We start from the raw sequence: 20687 nt of genomic DNA, 5'->3' as shown, positions 1-20687 counted from the left end.
TTCACATTTCTTATTCCTGTGCCTCAGAACAGTTTGGTCAATACTTGTGAACATTCAGCTCCGTGACTGAAAGTTAGAGACAAAAGGGAGAATCTTAAAATGTGCAATGTTCTTAGAACAAAAGTAATGTTTCCAATTTTTACACTTTCCAATGTAAAATCTGGATGAGCCCTGTTATGGTGTACACTGGTCGATTATGGGGTTTGTGAGGTAATTTATTTCACCCCAGTGGCTCAAAGTAATTTCAGCTGTTTAACTTCAGCAGCCTGACTGACGATGCAAGCAAGTTTATACTTCCAGAGACAGTTTTTTCTGTTGTTAATCATTTTCACTCATGACTCTTAATATTGGGGGGGGGGGGGACTCCATTTTAAAAAAGGGACAATTCCTGGATTCCACATTTTCACTTGTCACTTCTGACATTTAATGGATATTTTAATGGAAAACACAATGGCTGATGTTCGAGGAAGTCAGTGACCTTTGTGATTTAACTGTCCTTTGGCTCAGTAATAACATATGTAACATTTAAGCCTTTAATTTAATCATAATTGCTTTCTAATGCATGAACTGTATATTTCTGACTTGTGATTATTATTTATCCATTTGAACCTCATGGACAGCAGCTGTTGGTCTTTTACCTTCATGTCCTGCTGCAGTTCATGCTGCAGCTCAGGTTCATGGATTTTGTGTCACTTGCAGGTGGTGCTGTCTTTGTTGTTTGGCGTTTTTTTTTTCTGAACTTCATGTTTGCTGGTTTACTCTTTCCTGCGCTAATGAGACTAAGCCACAAAACTGGTCAGAATACGCATTTCTGGGCTCAGACTCTTTGCCGGAGTCATATGAACAACAGCATAAGAAGAATAAACTGGGGAACAAACAAACGCAGGAATCATTTGTACATTTTCTGAAGTCGGGAGAACAGGAAACGGGACCTGCAGGGCAGAACCCGAGCAGGTGTCAGGCTCCTGCCTTTATACACTGCGCACATACGGGTACTGGGCCGTGAACGCGCCATTTCTCCTTTATAAACACGCACCAAACGCCGAAGCTGCAGCAGCAGGCCGCGGTGAGGCAGCCACACACCGGGTACCGCTTCCTCCTCATGCCGGTGTCCAGATCAACTACCTGCTGCCAAAGGTGAGTCTCCTGAGGCTTTGAGTTTATTCGATCAGGGAGATGAGTCACTTGCATGGTGAAAATGAATTGATAAGAGCATTGGTCCTTGTTTTGTTTGGGGAAGAGGGTTAGTCAGCACAACTGAGATGATGAATAAAGTGAACGGAAGTTTTGTTGTTGCTGAGTCACTGAAAAGTGATTGTTTTTGTTGAGTGAGCTCCGAGGTGAGGTGACACAAAATACAGTGTGGGGGGGGAGAAGTGCTTTTGTCAACATGTGTACAGGTACGGAGCAGAAGCCTGGGTGCTCAAAGTTCCCACAGAGCGTGTGACACTGAAGTCGCGCTGAATCTGATTGGACAGTGATTAACCTGTCACCTGTCCAATCGGACTCTTCAAACCTGAATTTCTCATCTTTATTTCAGATTTACAAACGCTGAAATTATATGTGAGTTGCGATTTAGCCAAAAGATCACGTGACGATCGTTTTTGGGTAGAATCGCACTCTACTTCCTGTTTCTGTTTCCGCTGTGCTTTTATTCTGAAGTTACTGACCGGAAGTTGCATTTATGTCTTTCTGCCGCTTTAATGTTTCTGTTTTTCAGGTTTTTCAGCTGCAATGCTGTCTCCTGTTTACAAACCGTGTCGCTGTGGTGTGAAAATGTGTATCTAGGTTAGCAACAGCTAACAGATAAAAACAGCTGAAGCGACCATTAAATGTCTTTATTTCACTTAAAGGGAAACTTCTGCAAATCTTTACAGGATTCCTGTCAACAGTATCTGCAGTGGGACCTTTGAACCTGATGGGAGCTTCCTGCGTAACTTGCAGCAGACAGAATTAATAATGGTAAGTAAATTTTGAGTAAAAGATTTACTCAGCATTGTTTTGTGAAGAGCTGCCTCAAATGCTCTGCAATGGACAGTTTATTTTATTTGGTATAATTGCATGTTTTCGTAGGGATGCCAGAGTCCACCTCAGCCCAGTACCACACCCTATGGCCCCTGACAACCAGCGAGAAATGGAAAGTTGTTGCCATGACTACACCCTATACCTGTATCGACTCACATTAGCATCAAAAGCATTTTGAACTTGGAAAAGTGATGTTCACAAATGATTCCAAATGTAGCTGGAAATCAACCTTTGTAAAATAAATCTGCATGAGAAATTTAAGTTTGTACATGTGAAGCCGTTTTGCTTGTGTAGAAGAGAGAATAAAAGACTCCACAGATCACATTAGAGTTGAGCTAAAACAGACACAGTGAAAGAAGTGCGTTTGTCAACATCTGCGAACAGAGACAGAGCAGAAAACTGTTTGTAAAACTTGGAGCTCAAAGTTCCCACACAGTGTGTGACTTTGAAGTTACAATTAGTATTTTCACTCTATTTTCACATCTGAATCTGATTGGACAGCGACAGTCCAATCACAAAGCAGAGTCCAATCAGAGGGCAGGTGGCTCTGTTGGCTGCAGATCCTTAAAGGTGCAGTCGATTTTCAAGCCTGTGTTGTCGTCCATCTTGAAAATCGACTGCACCTTTCAGGATCTCCAGGCAACAGAGCCACCTGCCCTCTGACAGGACTCTGCTTTGTGATTGGACTGTCACTGTTTTGTTAGACTCAGGTGTAAAAATAGGGTCAAAATGCCACTTGCTACTTCAGTGTTACACACTGGTGGAAATTTGGGCTCCGAGGTTTACAGCTTTCTGTACCGTCTCTGTTCACAGATGTTGACAACAGCACTTACTGTCATTGTCTTTGTGTTACCTCATCTCTAATGTCATTTGTTCAGTGTTCTTAACAAAGTCTCGTTTTTCCTTGTACAAATACAAACCTTGTTGCACTTCATTCTGTTTTACACTTATGAGACGTAACGAGTTGTACTACAAATATGTTTTTTATTTGACAGTAAGACCCTAATGTTGTCCAGTCCTGTGGAGATTGTCAGTAGAGATTTCTCCTGCCATGTCTCACAAACATGAGGCTGTGGAAGCTGCCAGAACACTGCATCTTTATTTCCCACTGTTAGAATCTTACTAGACTCTTGTTAGACTTTCTTAGAGGTTTTGTGACACCTTGCAGCAGAACTGTCTTATAAACTACAGTGACATCCATCAGCATACTGAGGTTGTTTTGACAGTTTACACTGTTACAGTAAAATGAATCAGAGTGGTTACTGAGTAGTTCCTCATTACTTCATTATATCACAATGAGTTCTTCACAACAAATCAGTTGTTTCCAAGCAAGTATTTACATCCACATTATATTCTGATGTATTAAACAGAATATCATTTTAACATTTATGCATGTAAGCAGCTGATTAGTTCTTAAGGAACGTATTGTGATATAATTAAGTAGTGAGGATCTACTCAGTAACAACTGTTTGCTGTATCTATCTAATAAGAGTCTGTGGAAAATAAAGATGCAATGACCTGGCAGCTAATGTTTGTAACAAATGGGAGAAGAAACTGTCACTACCTCCACCCTCCATGGGACTGTGGACAACATCCAGGGTCCAACAAACTGTGTTAGTTGTAGCTACTATTAAATGTTACTTTAGCTGGTTGTGCTTGAACTAGTAAATGTATTAAATGGACAAATGCTAAATCTTATGTTCTTAAGCCCTGACATTGCTTCAAAGACATTTGATGGTCAAAAGAAGAGCTGCTTATAATGTGCTTGCTTGCCCTGCAATGGAAAGTAAATTTATTTAATGCAGTCACATTATGTGTTTTCATAGGGATGCCAGCACCCACCTCCAGCCAGGACCACACCTGACGGCCCCTCACAAACAGCAAGAAATGGTAAGTCATGCGTAACTACACCCCAGACATATATAGGCTCAAATTAGGGTCCAAATGATTTTGAACTTGTAAAGTGATGTTCACAAATAATTCCTAAGTTTGTAGTTGTAAATCAAACCTTGTAAACCAGTAAAATAAATCTGCATTAGAAATTCAAGTTTCTGCATGTGAAAGAATTGTGCTTGTGTCAAAGAGACTTGTATCTGTTAAAAAAAAGACCATGTGAATCAAAACTATGAACAAATGATCAGTGTTGAGCTTAGACAAAGATGCTGTAAAAGAAGAAATGGTTTTGTCGACATCTGTATACTGCAACAGAGCAGAAAACTGTAAAACTCTGCACACAAAAGTTCCCACACAGTGTGCGACACTGGAGTTACGATCAAAGTTCAGACTCGACAGTGTCTCACACTGGAAATGTTGCGTGCTGAGGTTTACAGTTTTCTACTCAGTATCTGTAAACAGACATCGCCAAGCGTTTCTTCTTTCACTATGTCTTTTTTTAACCCCACCACTGATCATATGTCGAGTTTTGGATCACAGTATTTTTTGAACAGAGCAATTTCTTCACCACAAGCACAACCGATTTCACATACACAAACTTATATTTCTCCTGCAGATTTATTTTACAGATTTACAAAGTTTTATTTACAACTGCAAACATTGGAATTATTTGTAAACATTGCTTTACAAGCTCAAAATCATTTGACCCTAATTTGAGCCTATATAGGTGTCGGGGGAGTAAGTCGGGGGAGTAAGTCGGGGGAGTAAGTCGGGGGAGTAAGTCGGGGGAGTAAGTCGGGGGAGTAAGTCGGGGGAGTAAGTCGGGGGAGTAAGTCGGGGGAGTAAGTCGGGGGAGTAAGTCGGGGGAGTAAGTCGGGGGAGTAAGTCGGGGGAGTAAGTCGGGGGAGTAAGTCGGGGGAGTAAGTCGGGGGAGTAAGTCGGGGGAGTAAGTCGGGGGAGTAAGTCGGGGGAGTAAGTCGGGGGAGTAAGTCGGGGGAGTAAGTCGGGGGAGTAAGTCGGGGGAGTAAGTCGGGGGAGTAAGTCGGGGGAGTAAGTCGGGGGAGTAAGTCGGGGGAGTAAGTCGGGGGAGTAAGTCGGGGGAGTAAGTCGGGGGAGTAAGTCGGGGGAGTAAGTCGGGGGAGTAGCCTCGCGCGAGGCTGAACGAGCCCGATGGCTGGGCGCAGGGCCGCCTGGGGGTCGGGCTGTCCAGCCTCGCGCGAGGCTGAACGAGCCCGATGGCTGGGCGCAGGGCCGCCTGGGGGTCGGGCTGTCCAGCCTCGCGCGAGGCTGAACGAGCCCGATGGCTGGGCGCAGGGCCGCCTGGGGGTCGGGCTGTCCAGCCTCGCGCGAGGCTGAACGAGCCCGATGGCTGGGCGCAGGGCCGCCTGGGGGTCGGGCTGTCCAGCCTCGCGCGAGGCTGAACGAGCCCGATGGCTGGGCGCAGGGCCGCCTGGGGGTCGGGCTGTCCAGCCTCGCGCGAGGCTGAACGAGCCCGATGGCTGGGCGCAGGGCCGCCTGGGGGTCGGGCTGTCCAGCCTCGCGCGAGGCTGAACGAGCCCGATGGCTGGGCGCAGGGCCGCCTGGGGGTCGGGCTGTCCAGCCTCGCGCGAGGCTGAACGAGCCCGATGGCTGGGCGCAGGGCCGCCTGGGGGTCGGGCTGTCCAGCCTCGCGCGAGGCTGAACGAGCCCGATGGCTGGGCGCAGGGCCGCCTGGGGGTCGGGCTGTCCAGCCTCGCGCGAGGCTGAACGAGCCCGATGGCTGGGCGCAGGGCCGCCTGGGGGTCGGGCTGTCCAGCCTCGCGCGAGGCTGAACGAGCCCGATGGCTGGGCGCAGGGCCGCCTGGGGGTCGGGCTGTCCAGCCTCGCGCGAGGCTGAACGAGCCCGATGGCTGGGCGCAGGGCCGCCTGGGGGTCGGGCTGTCCAGCCTCGCGCGAGGCTGAACGAGCCCGATGGCTGGGCGCAGGGCCGCCTGGGGGTCGGGCTGTCCAGCCTCGCGCGAGGCTGAACGAGCCCGATGGCTGGGCGCAGGGCCGCCTGGGGGTCGGGCTGTCCAGCCTCGCGCGAGGCTGAACGAGCCCGATGGCTGGGCGCAGGGCCGCCTGGGGGTCGGGCTGTCCAGCCTCGCGCGAGGCTGAACGAGCCCGATGGCTGGGCGCAGGGCCGCCTGGGGGTCGGGCTGTCCAGCCTCGCGCGAGGCTGAACGAGCCCGATGGCTGGGCGCAGGGCCGCCTGGGGGTCGGGCTGTCCAGCCTCGCGCGAGGCTGAACGAGCCCGATGGCTGGGCGCAGGGCCGCCTGGGGGTCGGGCTGTCCAGCCTCGCGCGAGGCTGAACGAGCCCGATGGCTGGGCGCAGGGCCGCCTGGGGGTCGGGCTGTCCAGCCTCGCGCGAGGCTGAACGAGCCCGATGGCTGGGCGCAGGGCCGCCTGGGGGTCGGGCTGTCCAGCCTCGCGCGAGGCTGAACGAGCCCGATGGCTGGGCGCAGGGCCGCCTGGGGGTCGGGCTGTCCAGCCTCGCGCGAGGCTGAACGAGCCCGATGGCTGGGCGCAGGGCCGCCTGGGGGTCGGGCTGTCCAGCCTCGCGCGAGGCTGAACGAGCCCGATGGCTGGGCGCAGGGCCGCCTGGGGGTCGGGCTGTCCAGCCTCGCGCGAGGCTGAACGAGCCCGATGGCTGGGCGCAGGGCCGCCTGGGGGTCGGGCTGTCCAGCCTCGCGCGAGGCTGAACGAGCCCGATGGCTGGGCGCAGGGCCGCCTGGGGGTCGGGCTGTCCAGCCTCGCGCGAGGCTGAACGAGCCCGATGGCTGGGCGCAGGGCCGCCTGGGGGTCGGGCTGTCCAGCCTCGCGCGAGGCTGAACGAGCCCGATGGCTGGGCGCAGGGCCGCCTGGGGGTCGGGCTGTCCAGCCTCGCGCGAGGCTGAACGAGCCCGATGGCTGGGCGCAGGGCCGCCTGGGGGTCGGGCTGTCCAGCCTCGCGCACAATTTATTTAACATTTTAAGGATTTCAGGACCTAAAAGCAGATGCACACAAAGGCAGGAAGGTGTGGTGCAGGTAGTTTAATAATAATTTTGCTAGCGTTGGTATGCTAACTGAGTGATCATATTTCCACCATTGAACTGGTCAACTCAGTTATCTCAAGGCACTTTCCAAATACAGGTCTAGACCTTGTCTGTATCGTATTATTTATAATTCAGCAATTCCTCCCACCTCCCAAGGCGCTATGCTAGCTTAGCTATACTATGCAATGTTAGCCCTGCTGTTCTGATTACACTATGAGTGAGTGAGAAGCCATATGATTGTCATGTTTTACATAACTGGTGTGCAACTGGGCATCCAGCTTGATGGCTGCCCCCCCCCCCCCCCCCCCCAGCTATGCTATATGTTATAACTATGCTAGGCTAGGCTATGTCATGCTTTGCTTTGCTTTCTATTCCATTCTATGAATAATGAACCAAAGACAGGGAACACTCACAGGGGCCATGCAGCAGAAGTAATACTTTAAAGTATGGGAGGAACAACAGGACGGGGTACAGCAACACTATTTTTTTTAATTCCATCATTTCTCCAACAACAAATTTCGACTTATGCTCCCCTGTGATTGTATGGAACAAATGTTTAATACTATGTAATAAAATCTCGTTGACACTTTTACGATATTTCCGGCGTTACTTGAAGGCATCGCGGGTCTAATCAAGTTCCCATGATGCATTTGTGTTCAGCTGGACAGTCTCACCGCCTCTTGACAGCACAAATCTTACTTAACGCTTATTTTTGTGTAGTTTTTTTCGCCGTTTCCACCGGAGCAATGGAGAGCGACTGCACGGATGACTGACCCGCTGACTGTTGCGGGCTTTCACGGGGGATACGCGGCTGTCTGCGGACCTCGGAGCCAAGTTAGCCGAGCTGTTTCGGTGAGGAGGCTAGCTGTGAAACACAACGTTATCTGGCTAACGATCGCTGCTAACACAACGCGATCGGGCTGATTCTGGTTTGACACCGTAGCTGCTGCACAAGTCGTGGTTTACACAGCTTTTCTTTCGTTTGCTGCGTTGAGCGATGGCGATGTTTCGAGCCCAGATCAGAGGCTAACACTGCAGGACTGCTGTAAAGATTAGAAAGCGGTGTCATGTAGCATTAGCTGTTTTTAAACATGAAATGGTGACAACATGCAAACAGACTGATTGCAACGCTGCTTTACGGCTTACACTGAACAGCTGTGTCCTGCCTCCTGTTTGTGAAGTCAGTCTGTTTTTGGCAGCAGCCTGGAACGACATGTACCAGTGGCAGACAACCTTTAGTGGCCTCTAACTTTCTCTGTGGTCGTTCAGTTTATATGCCAGTGTAGCCGAATACACAGCAGACCTGTTGTCAATAGCCTGGATTCATGTGGATTTTGTCAGACAACACTAAGATTATTAATAATGTATTTTATAATTATTTTATCACCGCAGCTGCCGCAATTTGGATGTTGGTCAACAAGCTGTACGCATGGAGCGTGTTTAATTCACGTTTTCTTACTCGCTGAGTTGACTGACACCAAAAACAAACAAACATGTAAATGAGAACAACTTTATTGTGAATTTGGCTGCATTTACACACAGTGCAGGTGAGCACAGAGGGGAGGAGGCTGTGTGGCAGCAAGGAAGAATCTGCAGAAATCCTCCAGACCGTGAGATAATGAGGCGGTGGCTGGGCTTCCTGTCCCACTCCTGACTACCTGTTGGGTGTGAGGTGTTGTAGTTGTTTGCTTTGTGAAACTTGAGCAAAGAAAAAGAGATTGCGTTCCTTTCATGTTGTTGAGTCACTTCACAGTGGACCGCTGTGATTGTGTCAGAGTAAATGGATCTCTTATTGTTTGAATCCTGATTTCTTCTTCTTTTTGATTGGGGAAGTTAGTTGTGAAGCTTCTGTGGCTACTTCCCTGCAGACACGCTCTTTATAATCAGCACCTCACATGACTCACTCAGAAGCGGTTACACATTGAAACCGTGAAATCGCAGAGATGTCACAGAATACAGTCTTGTGATGGAGAATGTAACATGGAAAATATTCTTTTACCAGGAAGTGGGGAAGAAATAAGAAAAAAAAAATTTTTTCCATCATCACGTGTCGTGTTGGTCTTCTTGGACACACAAGCTTGCATTACTTGTTTATCCACTGAGTGTCAAATGTCGTCTTCAGCAGGAAGCAGGGCTCGGTGGAGACAAGTGGTTTGCATCTGAAGAAACTGTTGTTGTGTTCCAGTGTGCCATGTGGGAGTAAACCTTCCCAGGAGGTGCCATGCTAGCCACACAGATGCCAGACACGCCACCGGAGGCTAAAGATGTCAAACAGGTAAAACTACAGGATCTTGTTACCTTGTAGACCTCTCTTCTGCCTGGCTGTTTTCTCGTGTGCTGTTGGTGCCGTACCTCAGGCGAAGGTGTCACAAATTGACTTTTTTGGTTCTTTGGGTGGATTTTTGCTAAACCTGGTCAGGCTGCAACATTTCAGTAATATATGTTGTAATTAGACTGTTGCAACTGTACTCAACAGTGTTTAACATTACAACACTTTCAGCACTTAAATTAGAGACCCATTCACTTGCTTGTGTATCTTATTACAGTGTTTTTAGAACAGGCCTGATGCTTTTAAAGAGACAAGACCAGATACAGCGGGGTTGATTATAATTATGATATTGCATTTTATGATTCAGTTATATTTTTTATAAAAAATAATATATAATTATATAATATGTGTATTATATAGTGTGTTTCAGGTGCTGCCACTAAACAACTGTTCAAAGTTTTATTTGTCACATGCCAAGGTACCATGTACAGTGAGCAAAGCACTGAAACGAGGGTCTGACTCAGCAGCAGGACAAATTGTGCAAAACTGAGGAAAGAAAAAAAATTCAGTGTTATGAAAAATATCACATATGGCAGGAAAAAAAATGTGACATGTAAACAACAGGTGATGATAAAAAAACCAAACAGGAGAAAGCTCTGGAGACTGAGTGCAGACCTTGGCTGAACATATACATGTAGTCATGACCGTTTTAAAACGATGTACTGAACAGCATGACGCTGCAGGCGGTGAACAATGTGCTGCTGAGTTAATGTCTGTGAGTCAGGAAGCTCAGAAAGCAGGCACCACTTTGACCCTGTAGTAGTTTTACAGCTGCGCAGCTCGAGTCTTGCCAAGTCGAGTCCTTCAGTGTCTGAAGTGGAGAACGCTGAGATCACCTCAAGCCTCTCAAAGTGTTCTTGTTCTGCAAGCCCTTGCATAACACACTTGCTTGTTTTATGTGTTAGGTGTCATGTGACAGTAGGTTATCTACAGGCAATGTGTCATAACAGCGTGGCCACTGACCTCGCTCTGCAGCGTGGAATGCAGAAAAATGTGCTGGCTCTGTTTTATACCACACATGAAAATGTGCCTTTTCTGTGTGTTGGTGATAACTCAAGTTATTGTCAGAGCTGCTTCCTGTCAGAGCTGCGCTCAGTTGTCCACTCGCTGGAACAAAACGAGGAAGCTGATTAATATTTCCCTTCTTCTCTCCCGTGCTCTGTCACATTGTCGCATAGATCAAAGAGAAGTTGGCGCAGTCGCTCAAGGCCCTGCAGAAGCGATACGTGACGTCAGACGCGGTGGTGACCAGTGAGGATGGCGACGCTAACCTGCTCTGCTGCGCCCTGGAGGCCATCTTCATCCATGGTATCAAGAGCAAGTACATCCGCTCGGAGGCTGGGGGTCGGACGAGGAAGGGAGACCGGGGACCCCTCCCTCAGCCGTTCTTCTGGAGCCTCCTCAAGACCGTCACCCACCGGTAGGGCACATATTTACAAATGTTAATCAAATCTCCACTCTGATCGTTTTAGGTATCAGGAGCATTTCCAAGTTAAATTAAGTGTCATCTCTGTTAAATCCGCAGTGATGTCATCACAGAGCTAGAGAAGATCAGCTTCGTGGGCACGGACGTGGGTCGCTGCCGAGCATGGCTGCGGCTGGCGCTCAACCACGGCCTGCTGGAGTGCTACCTTGCATCGTTGTTTCGGGAGGACTCCGAGCTGAGGGCCCACTACCAGCCCTGTGCCTTGCTCCTGAACGCCGAGGAGCGGGACGTCCTGCTCAGCTACCTCCAGGGTCTGGCCTCGCTTACATTCAACCTGTCTTACAAATCAGCCGTTCTCAACGAATGGACCACCACACCCTTGGCTCTGGCTGGACTCTGCCCCTTCCTCCAGGCAGACGTACTCGACCTACCCCTTAACGGCGGGGACCATCCCACCTCCAAGTCCATATGCAAGGAATCGTGGGATACAGCGTCTCAGTCGTCGGGCTCATCGGATGCTCAGGATATGCAGAGAGGGTGCCCAGTGTTGATGGCAAGGGGGTCAAGTGCTTTACAAGGGGGTAGGACTGCGCTTCACTCATCTAATTTAAGCCTGGACACCACAGGCTCCTCTCAGCTCTCCTCCAGCTTGAGCTCCGACAGCCTCCTGCAGGGGCAGGACCCCCGCAGCCCGGCAGGAGAGCAGTGGTCCTCGTGTGACCTGGACTTGACCATTAATGTCAGCAGCATCAAGCGGCCACAGAAAGAGTGAGTGGTGCAGACCAGGCTGATGTTATTCTCTGTTTTTCTTATTGTCAGCAAAGAAAAGACCAAAACCAGCGATGAATTCATCCTAAAAACAAGAATTATTTATGTGCTATTAACACTATTTAACACATCGATGAGCCACGTTGTTGCACTGGATGAACAACCATGAACACACACACTCTAGTTCATTTTGAGTGAATCATACATATGCCGTCCTGTTGCTGTAAATACTTACTAGTGCACTAAACGTGTACAAATCTGCAGCTGAGAATAGTCTCCAACAAATGCAGTTTACTCCTGTTTGATGAATGTTTTCTAAAAACTACAGTAACCAGCTGATTTAGGAAATTACTGAGCACCTGAGAATAATGAATACAGCTTTTTTAACATGATCTGCACTTTTATGGTTGTAGGACATTGTTGGTCAGCTGTGGACTGGTCTCTGTTACAGATCGCTGTGTATTTGAACCTTTTCTAGTGTCTAATGTCAAACTCGCTGCCTCGTATAGCAGCGAGTTTGCAGTCCAAAAATTGAGGGAAGTTCAGAAATAGCTCAGAAGCTCAGTACCCTAACTGTGCAGTAAATGCAGTACTCTGATTTGAACTGAAATCATAATGAAACTATATGTTACACGTAGGAGGTAGAGGGTCATCCACTAATCGGAAGGTCGGTGGTTTGATTCCCGGCCACTCCAGTCCGTGTGCTGTCGTGTCCTTACGCTGAATGTGTAATTGACAGCGCTGTATGAACGCTTATTTATTTATCTATATATATTTGAGTCATTTGTAGAGATGTATGTCTTTACTTAGGACGTTGTACCACAGACATTGCAGGGTCAGAAAGCATTGATTGATTAACACATTATTAGTTTTGGTCTTTTCATTTGATTTGTTGACAATAAGAAAATTGTAAATATCTTCTTTTATCTTTTAAAATGTAACATAAGCATTTTGTGGATTTCCTGTCAGTTTTATATGAGCTTCTTTTTTTAGTTGAAGTTAATTGAAGTAATAGACAATAATAATCTGCTCATTTTATCATAAGCTGACAGTGGAATATACAGTTTGTCATGTGTCGTCTTTGTCTCTGCAGGTTGCTGACGGAGTTTCGGGAGAGCGGGCACTGCAGCCAGGACTCCATGCGTGAAGACTCCTTTGTCTCAAGCACGGGTCCGGACCAGTTCTCAGAGACGGCCATTTTCAGTGGCTCGGACAGCGAGACCCAGGGTCCTGCCACACCATCCCAAGACTTTGCAGACCAGCCCCCAGACTCTGCACTCTCCGATTCAGAGCCCCCACCAACCTCCCTCGAGCTGCTGTCGTCCGACAAGCGCCACGTTAACCACACACCCTCTGAAGTGTGCGATGGTACTAACGAGCTACGCTTGGACCCTGATGTGCTCTCCCCAGTCAGTGAGGTAAATACAGACAAGAGTGAGCCTGTGCAGAAGGAGAAGGAAGCAGAAAGCTCAGAGAAGAACACCTCGGAGCCTTCAGTACCCCCCCCGCCACGTCGCTCCACCAGCATCCTGAGCAGACAGTTGTCCTCAGATTCTTTATCAGTAAGTATGTTCACAGACTAAAAGCTTTTAGCTGAAAATGACTCAGGGATGCAGAAAACCACAGGCTTTACCAGGACTAATTTCAGGCTTTTCCTCATGTATATTTTCTTATGAACATCATCACTGATGTCCTCTGGTCACTGCAGCACACAGGGTTAGTTGTATGCAGCTGTTAAAGTTCAGGATCGGATTTATCTAACAGCGGAATAAACAAGTGATTTCTTCACAGCAAAAATTATTCACAATCAGTCAGTGATGATTTTCCAGACAGAGGAAATGCAGAGTTGCCCTGTCTTGTGTTGCTGTTTGGGTTTTCCCACTGAGGAACTGACAGATAGGACGTCTGACTCCTCCTGGAAGCCGGCGCGTCACGGCGGAAAATCACCGCAAGTTATTAGATAGGTCAAGAAAGGTTAAGAAATTGTGTTATTTGTGTCCCCATTCTTCAAGCCACTGAAGTTACAATAGTCCATCTGTGTTGTCTGAAATACTCTTATTCTGTGTTTACTGTACTCGTGATTTCGAAACAGCTCTGGAACATGTCACAATATTTCCCACAATATGTAACTTCCAGTTCTCACACTACTGACCCTGAAGACAGCAGCTTCTTTCACAAACCACTCACTGACTGACTCAGCTCTGTTGTGTTTTCTGTGATCGGGACCATCGATGAGGAAATCTGAACTAACACCCACATTTGTCGGAAGAGCAGCAGAAACATTTAATTTCCAATTTGTGTCATTTTCGTTGCAGCATTCCCGCTCCTGGATCTCTGAGGACGATATCTACAAGCCTCATCTGGAGGAGGTGTCGGACACTGATGAGGCGCCTCCTCCTGCTCTCACGCCTGAGCCCAGGGTCTCCCAGTCGCCTCCCAGCGTCGTGCATCGCAGGCAGATAGGTATTCTGCAGGGTCTCCGTGTTTTGAGTGTTAAACTGAAGCAAGATGATTTTTATGTGTAATCATTTCATGGTGTAACATGAACACAGGGTTCGCCGCCTCCATACACCACCTATGGGCGGTCGAATTAATCTGTCTCACCTAGATCTGGAATGATTAACTATTTTGACGATTTATTGATGGTTTTAATAATTTTTTTATTGAAAATTGTGAAAAATAACAACTATTCTCTGATTTTTAGCCTCACAAATTAGAAATTTTCTTGCTTTTCTTTATCCAATATCATTGTAAAGTGAATGTATTTGGGTTTTGGACTTTGGTTCAAACAAAAGAAGATATTTGAAGATGTCACCTTGAACTTTTGGAGGTTGTGATGGATATTTTTATTATATTTTGACATTTTATAGACTAAACAATTAATTGAAAAATCGTCAGTTGGAGCCTCAGTCTCATCCGTGAATGATGTGAAAGTATTTACATAAATAGTTTAAAATTATCCATTTATGGTGTTTTATTTAAAAGTAGAATTTTCTTTTGTTACTCAGACACATTGTGTGTGTTCTTGAGTTTGAATTCCTTCCACATAAATTATAAGGAACATTGATTTTACTTCACACAGCTTTCTTGGTGTGTTACTGCCTCCTGTAGATCAGTGGAGCAGTGCAGCTCAAACAACGTGTATGTGTGTACGTTGGTGAAACAGCAGGAAATTGGCTCAGATGTTTCCCATCAGCTGTTTAACGTGAAAACACCTGTTGATGTGTCATTTAATGGGGCGTGGCCAGACTGCACTGGAATATAACAGGATCGTACTGCTTGCAAGACGTCACCTGAATGAGTCAGACGTCTTGTTACGAGGAAGAATGGAGAATTGGTTGTCCCGTTTGTTTCAGTAGGGGCCATATCCCAGGAGCTACAACAGTATCATCTCACTATATCAGGAGCCATATTCAGAAAAGTGGCTCCTAATGGAAGGAAACTCTTAGAAATAAGAGCTGTGTTGGTCCTAACAACGTTTTTGGTCTGAGGATAATTTAAAAAGCTTTTTTAGAGTCCAGACGACTCCTCGATCACTAAGATCTACACTCAGTCATGTGCTGCAATAATGCTTTTCATTGCGAGAATTTTTTTTTTTTTGTAAAAACATTTAAAACAATATATTTTGCTGGATTCACCAACAGAAAACCTCTTTATAGCTTCAGATTGAGAACGTCCACTTCACAGAATTCTGATGGCCTTATATTTTCAGTGCTGTTTTCATGTGAATCCTGTTCATAGTGATTGCTATGTTTGTCTTGTGACTTCAAAGTCAAACAATGAATGAGTTTGAAGCTGTTGGAGATCATGCGAAATAACCTTGACTGTGTCCGTCTGTCTGTCTGTCCGTCAGGTCTGTCCAACCCCTTCCGTGGCCTCCTGAAGCTCGGTCACCTAGAGAGACGAGGTGCGATGGGACTATGGCGCGACTACTACTGCGAGCTGTCGCCCTTCGAGTTCCGCCTGTATTTCAATGCGGAGGAACGGACGTGTTTCGACAACTGCTCCCTGGTGCGATGTGAGGAGGCTCGCATCACGTCGCCCGAAGGCCGCTTCGACTTGGCCTTCCCTGGGAAGCGACTGCACCTCCGAGCAGCCAATCATGACGAAGCTGAGGACTGGGTGGACCGGATAGTGGAGGCTGTTAACAAATGCCGGCGTGTTGATGAGCAGTGGGAGGTGCTGCAGCCATCCAGTGAGAACGGTGTAGATGAACGCACATCATCCCCGTCCTCCGCTCCCTCCAGCCCTGAGAAGGTCTTATCATCCTCCAACACGGGGACACATGGAGGGCTGGAGACTCCTCCTCCTCAGCAGGTGTTCGACTGGACTCGGACTGCTGATTTGGAAACTGATGCCATCAAAGAAGCTGTTTTGTACTTCTCCACAGATCCTGAGGCTCGGACGTGGGCACCTCTGACCTTCTCCCTCTCCTTGGAGGCCTTGAAAGGCTTCCGGATTCAAGGGGGGAGAAAGTTCCTGCAGCTCAACCACCCAATCGCGGACATCCGGGATGTGGTGCCTGACGTCTCCCTGGGAGGGCCGGCCTTTTTCAAACTCTTGACCGTGAGGGACACGCTCAGACTCAGGGCAGAGAACCCAGGCGAGGCTCGCTCTTGGAGGGAGTTGATCCGTGGAGCTCTGGACTCGTACCTGGAGAGCGGGGAGGATGAGGGCTCCGAGCAGCCGGCTGCAGGGCACCCGGGGGTGACTGGAAACCTCTACAGACTGGTGCAGCACAGACTAAAAGAAAACGGAGCACTTCTAGTTCATCTTTGCACCATGCCCTCGGAGAAGGGGCTGGACTCTCAGAGCTTCAAATGTGCAGGTAACATTGAGGTGTTAGGTTTGTTTATAAAAAGAGCTTCACTCTTTTGGTTCCCTCTCATCACTCAAGCAAAGTTGGCTCCTCTATGTTTATGTTTAGCAGCTAAAGATCCAGATGTTTACCTTGGGAGTTGGTGCAGACCATAAAACACTGGACTTACATTGATTCAAATCCACCGTGTAAACTCAGTTTGTTTCCACTGCCCCCAAGTGGCCAAGCTGCCCGGGTGATTTCTTCTTCCTGTGGATATGAATCAGAGGCTGAGGTTTGTTAACTGTGTCACACACAGGGTGTCCTCAGCAGATCGGCCCGTCCCATGGCAGAGCCAGGCTGTGTGAGTTCTCGGGCCAGTACTACTGCGACTCCTGTCACCACGGTGACACCTCCATCATCCCGTCACGCATGGTGCACAACTGGGACCTCACCCAACGAGAGGTGGCTGCCACACATACAGATAACAGCAGCTGACACCGAAACTGTTTTTAGATATTTGAATGATAAAAATCTGATCAATTAAAGGGGAACTGGCCTGATTTTCTAATCACCATCCTAGTTCTCTTTTCATGCCAGCTATTCAACCGCTGCACACTCGGGTTTCACTTGTCAAAGGTTTCACACATGCTGTATGTGTGTGTCCGTCCAGGTGTCTAAGAAGGCCCTGCGGCTGCTGGCTCAGGTGGAGCAGGAGCCTCTTCTGAACCTGGAGCAGTTAAACCCCGAGTTAGTGAGACACTCCGAGTCCATGGCTCAGGCCCACGACCTGCGGCAGAGGCTGCGCCTGCTGGGCGACTACCTGCTCACCTGCCGCAGCGGAGCCTACAAGAAACTCCAAGCCAGGTGTGTGAATGACTGTCTGTGCTGTGTTTTCTACAGGGTTTCTGCAGGTCCTGAAAAGTCTCGGAACTCAGTTTAAGGCCTTTAGGTATTAAAGTCTTAAATTTCAGATAGAAAGTCTGAAATATTTTCTCTTGTCTTAGTCTTAAATGATATAAATGTTATATGTTATATTACTCACAACAGAAGGGATTAGAAGGGATTGTGTGACAGTGGGTTTGAGCAAACACTGAAATCTCATTGTGCAACTCTCAATTTAAAAAAAGAAAAATTTATATTGATCTTAAAAGAATGAATCATTTTTAAGTGGTAAATCCATCTGTGGATCATTTTGCAGGGGCTGAAAGAATGTTGTCCTGTTCTGTGCAGCATTAAAAGATCTTAAAGAGTCAAATTTAACTTGCGGAACTCTGAAGAAACCCTTTAACATCTTGCATATTTTTCACGTTTGTGTTTTCTGTCAATCTTCTGTGCAGAATGGGGCAGCGAACGTACCTGTTGGAGTCGAGCCATGTGTACAGTGTCGCAGACCTCCGACAGGTATGCCGCCGGCTTGGTTATGTTCTTATTTCACCAGTCATCAACGTCCTAATACATGTGTGTGTCTGTCTTGTTGTTTCTAGATAGCAGACGACCAATATGCAGCCTACCTGTTGACACTGATGCAGTTCGCCTCCAACCACGTGTTTCACTGTGACCTGTGCACTCAGCGTGGCTTCATTTGCCAGATCTGCCACGCTGACGACATCATCTTCCCCTTCCAGTTTGACAGCACCACCAGGTCGGTTATCCCGAGCCACCTTATTCCTGCTGTCTCCTCCCTCCTCGTTTCCTCACCTCACTCACTTATCCCCACAAATACTTTTTTTTTTCATTTATAGGATTAATTTGAAGTCTGGAGTCAGCCCACTGACAGTTTTATGAAAAAGGGGGATGATGTTTAAACAAAAAAAAAAGAAACTTTGGGCCCAAACAATCTGATTTTTATCTTACACACTTTCTCCAGCTGGTTAAACCATCTGTGGTTGGCCTAGTGGAAAAACTCAGCTCACAGTTTAGTCACCACTATTTCCTGTCTTCCTCAGTTACTTTATAAACCTCCCGCTGATGTCAAGGGACAGACCATAAACAAATATGTGTGCGGAAACATTTTCAGCTCTTTTGCTGTGTTAGTCAAATTTGTCCCAGCTGCAGTTCGACCTCACAGTTGGTGCTTGACATTAAAAACATGTGTTTATAATATACGTTTATATTATTGTAGGTATTGTAGGTATTTTAAGAAAATACATTTTTATTGTTATAGAGAGAAGTTAAATAAACAAATAAATCAAATATAATACACATTTTTATATGCATTTCTTTTTCATAATTAAACAAAAACCATATGCTAAAAGACAATTCTGCTTCAGCTTTTTGTCTTTAATAACTTTTATTTTCCATAACACAGAAAACAAAGTGAGGACGTGTTTGTTTTAAATCCTCCATATTCCTCTCTGAGTCAAACCTTATCAATTTTACACTGATTTACTTTACAATTAACAAATTGTTCATTATTAGTTTGTTTCTGTAGATATGTTTTAGACCTTTTATTCATACATTTCTTTTAGATTCTTATTGTTTTTGTCTCCAGGTGTAAAGATTGTAAAGCCGTGTTTCACTTGGCTTGCAAGGCTCCCGAGGGCTCGTGTCCTCGCTGTCTGCGGATGAAGAAATACCTGGAGAGAGACCTGAAGGACGACTGAGCGCAGCAACGCGTGAAGGAGAAAACATGACGGAAAACTAAAACAAAATCTAGCTTTTACATGAAGTAACCTCAAGTGCAATTATGAGCGCGATGAAGCTGCCCTAACTGACCTTAAACCCGAAGAGGAGCCGCAGGGTTGCAGTAGCTGGACTCTCTACTTCGGAGGCACGTCGAGCCGCGTGATGCCGACACAACGCAGCCAAATGTTACTGACTTTAATACCTCTCAGAATTCTGATTCAGCCACGGCATCAAAAAGGAGGACAGGACACGGGTGGAGGTTGCTGCCAAGAAACATTTCCATTTTCACATTGTGGGTTTTTTGTTTTTTTTTTAACTTCGTCTTATTGTGACAAATTCGTTCTTCAGCATCATGTTTACCAGAAATGCTCTATCCTGCATTTTTCTTGGATGCACAAAGAAAAGTCACATATCTAAACGTAACTGTACATGCGAAAGCAAAATAATGAAAACAGCACTTGACATGTTCAAATTAACTCATTTTGATTGTGCCTTTGTTTTAATTTAAGCTTTACACTCTTTTCCTCTTGGTGTGTCACTATGACAAGGCCAAAAAACCTCACACAGGCTGGTTTTTTTTCTTTTAGTTGCCTCTGATAGAAGCAGATGCTCTGATTTCTAAAAGAAACCTGTCACCCAGAAGACTTTGTTGAATGTTTCTCTTAGAATATTAACTCAAGTTTATTTAAACTTACAATCAGGCATTAAAATTAAAATGGCAAAGATTTTGTTTTACTGCTGGTGTGATGAGTCACGCTGAGATAATTCATAAAATAAATAAATTATAAACTTTTTTTTGTGGGGGGGGGGTGTTATTGGCTTTCACAGTGATTCTTAAGTCAAAAATATATTTTGCACATTTGCACTTAGCTACGACTGTTAAATGGATATTTCAGCCACAGTTCAGCTGAAATATCCTCTAGCACATGAAATCAGCCCTAAACTCACATTTTGTTTTACATTTCACTCTGTTTTCTTTTCACCTCTTGAATATTTGACGCTGGTGTAGAGTTGAACTCTATACGAGAACAAAAAAAAAAAATCCCTGAAGGTTTACTTATCGGATCCATTTTGATATATGCAGAACATATCACTTGCAAGTGGCAAGTAGAGAATACTGCAGTACTGTTATTCCTGGTTTGTTTGTTCTTTTTTTTAATCATCATCTCATTTAGTATGTGTGATATGTAGATGATCGTGATACAATAAAATAAATGTCAGTGTGTCGCATCGTGTTCTTATGTTTAAGACACTTTTGATGGAGTACAGATCATGAACCTTGTTTTCTCAGTTTGTTGCCTTAGTGAATTTCTGGCTCCTTATGTTATTTGTTCAGGCAGAGAGCAGTTAGCGTGCTAATTTGCATTGTGGGTTAGACAGGTGGCGAGTCATGCAGTAAAAAAAAAATGTTTGTATGGCACCTTTCATACGAGAACTGCAGCACAAAGTCTTTCACAGCTGAGAAATCACATGAGAAGACATAAAATAAACATTAAAACATGTTAAAAACAATTGTAAAATGTAATGATAAAAAGGATGAAATAAATCATTGAAATAAGTTAAAAACTGATCACATAAGATCAGTAAGATATCAATACTTTAAACAGCATCTAAGAGAGATGGTGAGCAGTGAGTAAGTGCAAAATTTCATAGCTAGTTAAAGGCTGAGGTGAAAAGATCAGTTTTAAGCTTTATTTTAAAAACACTTGGCGAGCTGTGTTTCTGAAATCTGTAGGTTACATGTTCCACAGCTCTGGGCCTTAAA

The 20687-nt window shown here is 46.3% G+C and overlaps 1 protein-coding gene across 10 annotated transcripts; it reads left to right on the top strand.

The window, feature by feature from the left end:
• Window positions 1–988: 988 nt before the first annotated feature.
• plekhm1 (pleckstrin homology domain containing, family M (with RUN domain) member 1) lies at window positions 989–20145 on the top strand. 10 transcript variants are annotated; one of them, XM_071463755.1, is made up of 15 exons: window positions 989–1137; window positions 1878–1962; window positions 2074–2138; window positions 3853–3915; window positions 9159–9248; window positions 10481–10722; window positions 10828–11496; window positions 12590–13058; window positions 13812–13959; window positions 15350–16324; window positions 16614–16759; window positions 16968–17161; window positions 17635–17698; window positions 17782–17939; window positions 18789–20145. In XM_071463755.1, exons 5-15 carry the CDS (start codon window positions 9195–9197, stop codon window positions 18898–18900), a joined length of 3231 nt encoding a protein of 1076 aa, XP_071319856.1. In that variant the 5' UTR covers window positions 989–1137; window positions 1878–1962; window positions 2074–2138; window positions 3853–3915; window positions 9159–9194; the 3' UTR covers window positions 18901–20145. The 10 variants fall into 10 exon arrangements, with proteins under 10 accessions (XP_071319856.1, XP_071319850.1, XP_071319853.1 ...); XM_071463749.1 differs by adding an exon at window positions 7694–7825 and having other exon boundaries at window positions 2074–3915; XM_071463752.1 differs by adding an exon at window positions 7694–7825 and having other exon boundaries at window positions 2074–3915; window positions 9099–9248.
• Window positions 20146–20687: the final 542 nt, after the last annotated feature.

The sequence above is a fragment of the Trachinotus anak genome, unplaced genomic scaffold (genome assembly GCF_046630095.1).
Source record: "Trachinotus anak isolate AG129_WGS33_773 ecotype Australia unplaced genomic scaffold, CSIRO_AGI_Tana_v1 ptg000025l, whole genome shotgun sequence".
Lineage (NCBI taxonomy): Eukaryota > Metazoa > Chordata > Actinopteri > Carangiformes > Carangidae > Trachinotus > Trachinotus anak.
This window is presented reverse-complemented; position numbering and strand designations above follow the sequence as displayed.